This window comes from Melanaphis sacchari, unplaced genomic scaffold (assembly GCF_002803265.2).
Source record: "Melanaphis sacchari strain LSU unplaced genomic scaffold, SCAv2.0 Contig20_pilon_pilon, whole genome shotgun sequence".
Lineage (NCBI taxonomy): Eukaryota > Metazoa > Arthropoda > Insecta > Hemiptera > Aphididae > Melanaphis > Melanaphis sacchari.
This window is the reverse complement of record NW_020271042.1, coordinates 1,714,471-1,724,856: the sequence shown is the minus strand read 5'-3', so window position 1 is coordinate 1,724,856 and position 10,386 is coordinate 1,714,471. Positions and strand designations below refer to the sequence as shown.

General features: G+C 28.5%; 2 protein-coding genes across 2 annotated transcripts; one reads left to right on the top strand and one right to left on the bottom strand.

Moving 5' to 3' along the window:
* The first annotated feature begins 786 nt into the window (after positions 1–786).
* On the top strand, positions 787–6,862 carry LOC112593573 (protein PFF0380w). The gene is made up of 6 exons (XM_025338034.1): positions 787–1,216; positions 4,860–5,685; positions 5,763–6,049; positions 6,135–6,230; positions 6,287–6,405; positions 6,474–6,862. Exons 1-6 carry the CDS (start codon positions 1,036–1,038, stop codon positions 6,645–6,647), a joined length of 1,683 nt encoding a protein of 560 aa, XP_025193819.1. The 5' UTR covers positions 787–1,035; the 3' UTR covers positions 6,648–6,862.
* Positions 6,863–7,199: 337 nt separating this feature from the next.
* Positions 7,200–8,762, bottom strand: LOC112593721. Its single transcript, XM_025338237.1, has 4 exons — positions 8,526–8,762; positions 8,399–8,455; positions 8,011–8,138; positions 7,200–7,542 (listed from the first exon to the last, which is right to left on the bottom strand). The coding sequence occupies exons 1-4, from the start codon at positions 8,668–8,670 to the stop codon at positions 7,294–7,296; spliced, it is 579 nt and encodes a 192-aa protein (XP_025194022.1). The 5' UTR covers positions 8,671–8,762; the 3' UTR covers positions 7,200–7,293.
* Positions 8,763–10,386: the final 1,624 nt, after the last annotated feature.

Genomic DNA, 10,386 nt, shown 5'->3' with positions numbered 1-10,386 from the left:
CTCAAACTTGTAAAAAAATACTATAAAATATGTTATTAATAATATATATATAATAGAGATGTTGTAACCCTCTATTGGTAAATTGTTATAAATATTCAAATTCGAAACTACTCATGTTAGGCACCTATATCAAGTCTTAAAATTACAAGGAAAGTACCTACTTAGGAAAATTGCAGAATTTTTAATACAAGTAATAGTTTTAATACTAAGCTTATTCAACAATAATTATAATATTATAGTAATACAACTAAATAGGTACACAATTTCTTATACTGACGAGTCGACATTTATTATTTAAAATATTTATATTTTGTTCTTTCTGCTAAATTTTTGATATTTTATTTTGATTGATTTGTAAATTAAAGAATGTCGTAAATTATGTAATAATTGTTTAAACGCTTCCGGATCTTCCAATAAAATAAAACGATGTTTCATTATTTATTTATTTTTTTAAATTGTTTTTACTGACTGCAGGTTGACGATGTTTTAATAATTGACTATTAATGTACGTATTAACTCTTAATACATAAAACGTAATAATTATAATATAATTATTATGTACGCTAGTGCCGTTTAAGGATTTAGTAAAATATATTTCATCAGAATTAACACCCAGCTGCTCGATCATCGTTCACCCCCTATACAACCCCCAAACACGCCACCCATCACCTCCCACATCAAGCCAATCCACCCACACACAAAAACGAGCACTCACACCACAGCAAATCCCCCCCACGAGACGGGGAGACTTTATTGATTCTTTCCGCGTTTTGTGCGCAGCCCTCTCATTGCCTGGCAACCACCACCTGTAACGAACGTATCACCACCACATCCTTCGACGTCGTCGTCGCACTGTCATCATCTTCGTCGTTGTCCGACTACTTTCGTTTTCTGACCACATATACAATCGTCGATTTTCCGTTCGACTTAAGTACGGACAGTACGGTAAACCGGCGGTGGTGTAGGTGGTGATCAGCGGCTGACCGAAATTGTCCGTCGTCGTATCCTGCCAAAGTCCGCGCCGGCATTCCAAAGATGAGAAGGCGCGTCCCGTCCACGTTCGTCGTGCGCGCTTTTTACGTGATAGCGTGCACCGCGGTGGCCGTGCTGGGCGTCCGGGGCACCGACGATAGTCTACGGTCCGCGCTGGAAGCTATCTCTGACAAATTAGGATCTACGTCCCCGCGAGTGGCGGCTGCAGTCTACTTGAATACAGGTAGGTTGCTGCATGACACAGCGATCAATATGCGTGGTACGGTAAAACCTCTTAATGATGTAATCACTCGGTACAAACTACGATATTTCCGATATATAATACAGTAAAAACTAATAAAATATTAAAATATATGAGATATATGAGTAGTAAAGTTTATATTACCAAAGTAAATAATAAAGTAATATTTCCATTTTATAGAAGAAGGCTGGCCCGTTGTAGGAAGGTTCTATTGTAATGTGTAATTAATATTTATATTATATAAAGATGGGCTATATGCGCAAAGACTGTATGCAGTGACCTTCACTGCGGCGGGTGGCTGAGGGGTCATTGCGAATTATAATGCATACAAGGTTTTTCAAATTTTGTCTGACAAAAATCTCTTGTGTATTAAGGTATATGTAGATAATTGACAGTGTACGTTATATTGTTGTCGCGGTTAATCTATATAGCAGCGATTCTCAATTGCCGGTCAGCGATAAAAAAACAACCAGTCCGTGTAATATTGGAAAAAATTATATTTATTTATTTTTGTAATTGATACACCGGTATTGTTATATTGCTTTTAACTTTTTATCAAATTTTATGCACTAATCTGCAGGAAAAACTAAAAAAATAAAGCATACATTTTTTATTTTTTGAACCAAAATCCAAAGTGGTCTGTAGTCCAATTTAAAAGCTAGATAGGTGGTCCGCGATAGCAAAAAAGGTTGAGAACCACTGATCTAGAGCGTCTAAATTATATTGAACTTGGGGAGGGGCCGCGAGGGACTCGTATATAATACTACTTATATAAGTAGGTACACACTCAGAGTATATACTCGTAGAATAGGTGCTGCCCTAGGCCCTTTTAAATATACCGCCCCTTTTCTCAGAAAAAAAAAATGTAGTATTTATTACTAATACATGGTCGTTTTAATCTTTTCTAAATCATATTGTTGAACATTGTCAGATGCATTCAAAGAAGATGGTATACCAGGTTTAAAAACAGCACTTAGTTTAGGTATTTTGTTTAGAAGTTCACTCTTTTTATATTCTTTATATTTGGCACGCTTTTCATACTCTGAACCACTAAAAGTAAAAAGTTTACGCCCGTCACTTATATTATAAAATGCTAAAATATAATTTAATAAACGAGTTATTAATTATTGAATTTAATGTGTTATTGCCCTATTATAATAAACAATAAACTTAAGTGAAGTATGAATACATAAAATATCTAGTCAATTTTATTGCTATAGGAAATATAGTATTATTTTATTTTATACGATCTTAATTAATTTTAGGAATAACTTATATGCACCTAGGTAGCCAGGTAGGCATCTTATCTTTATAGCTCACATTACAAGAAAATGTATTTCGTGTTATTGACATTTTCAGTGTCATGCGCTTGCATACTGTATATTACGATTACGAAAATTTAACATGACACAGGTAACAGAGTATCCAATGAGTCAAATTCGAGGATTTATTATTGTTTTTTCAATATTATATAGTATTAATTTACGCAGTTACATAAATCCATAAAATATTCATAAGATTTTTTTTTCAATTTCTTACAAAATTTGCTGCCCTAGACCTGGGTTTACGCATAAATCTGTGTACACACTGCGTATCGACGTGTTGAGATAATACATTTGAAGTTTTTAGAGAAGAGTAATGGTGCGATCTCACCCCTTTCTTAATTTGAGAATAAATTGATTTCTTTCAATTAAAAAGAGATATAGTTATTACAATTTTGTCATTATGTAGTGCCTACATTTATTTTGGTTTCAGTCCATTACAGTGTTAGGGAGAAGAGAGATACGTTTAAAAACAATTTTCTTATTATAATATTTTGTCTTAATCTACAGATATTAGCTTACAGCCTACAATGATATATATATATATATATATATATATATATATGTGTATGTGTGTGTACAGGGCCGTATTAACTATTAGGCACTGTAGGTACTGTGCCTAGGACCTACGAAAAGATGGCTAAATTTAAAAAAAACATAAAATCTTTCGCTTTACTCAAAATCTAAAAATAACCTACTAATGTAAAATGTATAATCAAATTGTTTACATGAGCGCTTCATTTTTGGATGATGTGCTGCATAATATTATGTCATGTGATATGGAAATTATTATTACGTCTATTATATTGATGTATTTACTTGGTGGTTAAACATTGACAATAACGTTTCATCTACTACACTTATTAATCCGTTCATGGTTTCTTCCTATACTCTCAACAAAAAAGATAAGAATAATTTGAAGCAGATATATAAAGGTTAAGTTTATTATAAAATATTGAAATAAAAATGCCAGAGCAATTCAATCGTTCAGTCTCGCCAAATTATCTTATCCATACAGGTTTATAACTAATAGGACATTTTTATTGAAGGGTACAATTCATAAAAATCACTAATCGATCAAATATGCGTCCAAAATTTAATTTATTTTATGATGTATATAGTTATTACGAGTTTGCAGTTACACAATAACCTTATATGAATGAACTTATTTGTTTATACACGTTTTGAACATTGACTGTTATATGTTATCAAACCTATATATATATATATTTATATATATTATATATAGAAATGTGTGCGTGAGGACGCATTTCACAATTAATCGAATAGGTATTCATTTAATTCAAGGTTTACACTTTGATGAGTAGTAATAAACTAATTAAAAAAATCCATTTAATTTTTTTATTAAAATAAAAACTATAAAATACTTCTATATATTATATTTATAATTTAGTTTTCAGAATGTATATGTTATATATATATATGTTTGCCAATAAAATGCTTAAACGTATATATTATTTAGGTCGCTATATATACAATATACATATCTACTTTACATATATAAATAAAAATTTTAATTTCAAATTCATAATCTTTTATATATTATTATAAAAAAGATATTTAAAAATTACAATTATATTAAATTGAAAAATAGAGAGGTAAATAATCATTCAAACACTTCATACAGTTTGTTGGTTAAAAATTACAATCATACGTTTTTAAAAACAAAATTAAATTTGTAAAATACATATTAAATAGTTACTATATTGCAGTAACTCAAGCGCAACCAAATATCTATAGAGATTGAAAGTAGACAAAATTAGCTATATAGCTATTTATAAGTCTTCGATAAAATATGCCTTTAAATTCACATATTTTTAATAGTTATAGCTCAATTATTGTATAAAAGTGTAAATCGTGTTGGCGGGTTGTTGGGCGTGAAGCCATAAACGCACCCTTGGCGGTCGGGCCCTAGGTTTTAGCTATTTAGCTATATAGTAGTACATAATAGCTAAAAATATTTATTTCTATAAAAGCTCATACGGTTATATAGATCAATATAAAATAAAGACGTACCCCCTGCAATTCATAAGTAATTTGTTTGGCCCAGCGTTCCACTAGATAGATTAAAAATTATATTTATATCTTTACGTTTTATACGATAATGATACAAATACATGAGTAATGAGTATAATAGCTACCTATTTAATGTTATTAATCAATGAATATATTTATCACTTAGCTATAATAAACCAAAATAAACCAAAAACTAATTTTATATTTATAATAGTCTAAGCTTTGGAACATATACACCGATACATTTTATTTAATTTTAATTTTAGATGACGGTCAACCAGAAGATATTGGCTATGGTTATCAAAAAAATTTAAGAAATTATGGAAATATATTTGAACAAGGAGTTCGTGTACCAAATAGTAAGATTTACGAAGATGAAATAGCTGAAAAGTTTCTTAACTATTTGGCTAATGAAAGTCCTCAGTATAATCAAAAACCGTGGAGTAAAAAGTCGATATTCCGTGAAAGGGAAGGCTCTGACATGCCGGACAATTTACAACAATTGAAATATGATAGATACTCTACACCTTCAGCTTTTCGCGAAAGATACAAAACTAATCCCAACGTAGAACAAGATTATAAGAACAATATGGACAACCAAGGTGATTATTTGTACGCGTTAAATACACTCATAGATAAATACATCGAAGAAAATGTACAAGGTATGTCAGACGAAGAACTGGAGAGTTTTTTGAGGGCACAAGAAGAAAAACGTAACATACCGGAAGAATATCAAAATGTTTACGATACTTATTATAAAAGAGCAAGCCCAATGAAAAGACAGTATTTGTTTATCCCCAGAGGTCATATGAGAAGAAATAACAAGTATCGAAGTAAATGGGTAAAACCGAGATTAATGAAAAGATCGAAGAAAAATATCGCATTAAATGGATCGCACACAGACCCAAAAGTGGCCGCCGAGCTTAATAATATTTTTCTAGGATCAGAATCCAACACAAATACCAACACTACAACAGATATAAATAATAATGTCAATCAAACAGCAAAACCAGAAGTGGATGGTAACAATTTAAAAATAGAATTGAAAAAAAAGTCTATTGATTGGAGTAATTATTTTGGATATGATCGAAAGTGTGTTAATATTTTTTTTAAATTAGTAATAAATTTACTTATAAATAATAATATTTGTTTATTGTATTAATTTTTAGGAAAAAATCGATCGAGAACATACCATCCGAGGATACCATTTTAAATCAATACATGCGTACTTATGAGAAAGAAAATGAAGAAAATGAAGCGAACGCTATCAATCTAAAAGATGAAAAATTAATGTGGTTGGAAGATACACTAATTAACAACGCACTGAAATACACAGGAGCTAATCAAGGTACCAATGATCCAGAAGAAATAAACAATGTCAAAAATCAAGTACTCGCAAATTTGAATCAAGCATACTACATTGAAAAACTTAGAAATGAAAACAACGAGATGCAAGGCAAGTAATATCAAACTATAAGTTAATTAATTAAAATTGTGTATAACATAAATGATAATACGATAAAAATTATTTTTTTATTTAGAAAAACAATATGAAAAAGCAGATTTTGTTATACCTACAGAAAATAATAGTCAACCTATGAATTCTATATTGGATATAGCAGAGTCAAATAAAGAAGGTAATATATTGTACAACTAAATTTAATATAAAAATAAAAAAATATATTTTTATTAGCTGATCGTAATGAATGTACTCAACTTCAACAAATAACTCAGAATTGTTTGGAATTGGGGGGGTCAGCTGGAGACTTAATGTTGCCTGTGTGTACACTTTACCGTGTTTGTAGTACTTGTGTAAGTAAAATGTAATAACCAAAAATTAATTTTTAGATTTATAATGATAATATTTTCATAAATGTTAGGAATCCGAACAATCAGAATGTGAAGATAAATTCATACAAGGATCTCATGAATTGTGCAGCAAAGCCCCATTGTGTAGATATTTTTCACGCCGTATACTACAACTTATGCAAGAACATCCACTTCAAATACAATGTCATAAGTGCATGGTTAACTTTTTACAAAATGAAGATTAATAGATGAATCTTTAATAAAATAATTTGATCATAATATTAACTAAAAAAGTGGGAAATTATGTCCATAACATAATATAATTATATAAATATATATATATGTATACCTAAGCTTAAATTACATTCATTTAGATGGTGCTAATCTGTCTCAGAGTTACCAACTTTGTTTTTGCTGCTATATATAAGTTAAAATAATAAAAAAAGTAGTTCATTCAATACATCTGTCTTTAATAAATATTATAAAATATTCAAAAATACATACATACATATATATATATATATAATATTATTATTATACTATTTATATATAGTATAATAATAACATTAACTAGTTATTTGATGATTTTCATAGGTATTGTAATAATCCTATCCTAACAAACTTAAGATAGCTTAATCATATTTCAATTTTTTTTTGACAATATTTATATATAAATATGAATAGAAACAAATGTATACCAGAATATATTCATAAAATATTATTAAAATATAAAAAACAAACTTAATATAACCAAATATTATGATTTAAATAACATTAAAATAATACTGTTTATTGAAAAAAAAATGTAGTAATATAAATATAAATAAAATCATATATTTAAAATTATGAGAGTAGTGGTATTTTGACCACAGTGTAACAGAGATAAAATTATTACAATAGCTTAGTAAAACCAAGGTAAGTATGAGACGCTTTACGGTTAAGGTTTATACCAGATGACATTTCCCTAAGTCTAATAAAAATTGATTCTCCAGGTTTAAAATACTCTACAATAGATGTGAAACATGAAATTTCTGTTCCAGAGACACTCACTGCACTACATACAGATAATGTTTCATTTATAGAAGATGTTACTTTTGTGATAGAAAAACTGTTCCTCTTAGTAGATGACAAATAATATACCTAATAATAAATAAAATTTATTAAGTACAGAACTAATTCATATTATTTTACTATAAAAAATTTGATTCCTCTTTTTAAAAATTGATTATATAAAATATTATTATCTTTGAAAAATACTAATATTGAGTATTTAGAGATTATTAAAAGGGTGCAACAATAACATTTTATAACTCAGTTTTATACATATCAAATATATGCAATAATAATTGGTAATTACACTTCTCAACTGTAGTAATATAGATGAAAAAAAATACTGTGAAAATTATTTGTGTTTCAATAAAAGCGTTATTTTTAAAAAAGTTTTGAAGAAAACATAAAATAATTTTTAAAACAGTTGAGTTATAGTATCTTAATTTTTACACATAACTAAGTTTAAAATAAAACAAATTTTAACTACACTATATAAAAACAACTTATTTGAATGTTGCACTCTTTTAGGGAAAATGTATCAGTAAGAAAATATATTACCTGTATATTAATTAAATAAAGTCCTTGGTCAACTATTTCTAACAAAGTTCTTCTTGAAGTTAATTTTATGGGAGGATACGAGTCAACTGGTAAACTTTTATTTGACAAAATCCATGGCCCTAAGATACCTGTTTATAAAATGATAGTCAGTAATTAAATTGAAATTTTAATTTTTCTAAATACTACGTTCACACCTGGGAAAGTAGTTAATCAGGTTATTAAATCAGTTTTCACTAAAGGTAATTATTGACTAAATTCATTAAACTATACTAAACTAATATATTTATGGATAATTTTGTTCAATTCTCAATATATTTTTGTAGTCTAGGTGTAAACGTAGTAAATTATAGAATTAAAAATTTATAATGAATGCTATTGTACAAACTACCATTTTGTTCAAAATCTATATTTGGTTGAGCCAAGTAGAACAAGGACATATTTTGAACTAGAAGCAAGAAAATTAAATTATAAACATCATAACAATAACCGTGTTTGTAAAAAAATTATTAAATTACATTTTGTAGACTTGGTTGATCTGGTATGTCTAATATTTAAATTTTTCATTTTGGAAAAGTCAAAATATACGTCATCTACATCACCGTTAGTTAAATCAGTCTTTGAAGATGTTTTTAGTATGCATAACCTTTCGTTTGAAAGCATAGTTTTCAAATCGTGAACAATATGATAAATATAAATGACTAAGGATAGCACCAACAAATTAACAAATATCACAATTACATCTTTTTTCTTCAAATAATAGTTATTCTTATTATTAATCATTTTATTTCTGTTTATCTGCAAAATCTTAATTTCAAAATTAGGACAACAGAAATATGCATGCAATACTGTAACATAAACTTAAGATGAAATTACCTCAGCAAGAAAAACAATCCAATAAATGTTAGTTTAAATTAGCCCTGCAAACTGTAATTTCACAACGGAATTTTAATTATTAGTTGAATTAATTATTGAGTATTGCTGTATTGCAAATGATGTACGACATTAGTCATCATTACTGGTGTGTATGTAGGTTTGTATAGATATTTTGTATCGTGAATTCGCACGTATTAAATAAAATCTGAAGGTAATAAATAATATTTATATAGTTAAAATTAAGTGTATAAATAATAATAAAAACAATTTACATCGTGTAAAATAACAATATTAACACTAGTACTAACAGTATTACAGATTTCAGAATACTGAACAGTGAACAATAGTCATTGTTATATTTTATTATAAATAGCTAATTTCAATATTTTATCATTACGATATATTATCATAAATAAATAATCAGGACAGTGATTTTCGCGCCATTTGTATTGAGTACCTGTAGGGCTGTAATCAAGGTATATATTGTTATATTCTGTGATATATCGCATATATTTTATGCAGTAATACACCATGCCAACAACAAAACAGGTCGTCCGGACATGGGCACATGGCAGTAACGCCAGCAACATTAACGGTAACAAAATAAACAACAATTTTGTACACCTTTCGGCATTTGGTTTTATCAGCTAATTCAAATTATACTCGGTAAAACATATTATATAACAGATAATAATACGTTATCAAAGTTGTTTTGTGGTTACCGCCGGTACTCAGTTAGACGTGAGACTTATGGTACCGTACTATCGTGTCATTGAGTCATTCATCATTATTCATTTGAATTTCAAGTTGAAAATTTGAATATTCGGTCTATACTTATAATCTGTACACCACACAGCGTAGCCAGTCGTAAAGAACCGTAGTCGGCATCTCGACTTACTTAGGCAGAACTGGTGAGTAATGGAAGTAGGAGGATATAAATTGCGATAAACGTATAAATACATGGTAGCAGTGTTCTTAGACACATATTTTGTAGGGGGTCAAACAATTAAGGTACAAGTTCAGTTATTTCGTATAATAGTTAAAATTATTTTTCTCATAATAATTTAAATATAGGTAGGTACCTATTTGTTTTTACATTTTACAAATATATTTTAAGAGTAGGTATGTCGTAAAGAATGTATTGTCTCTGTGTTAAATGATTAGGTAATTAACATATACAGTGTGTTCAACGATAAAGGTAACACGAAATATTTCGAACGCATGACCTTGTATGCAATTCGGGTTTTTTGGTATGTATAGGACATAAAAGTTAATTATTTTGATAAATCTTATTTTAAAAATTCTAAGATGCGAACAAAATAATTTTTAATGGCACCTTTTTGAGTTCAAATTTGAATTATGTGAATTTTTCAACTTGACCTTGTTTTGTCTATCTTCAAAATTGACTGATTGAGAATGAGTTAAATTTTCGATTTATAACATTTGTATTTATCGTATTTTCAATAGTCAGCAATACGTAACTGAACGCAGTTGCACAACAGA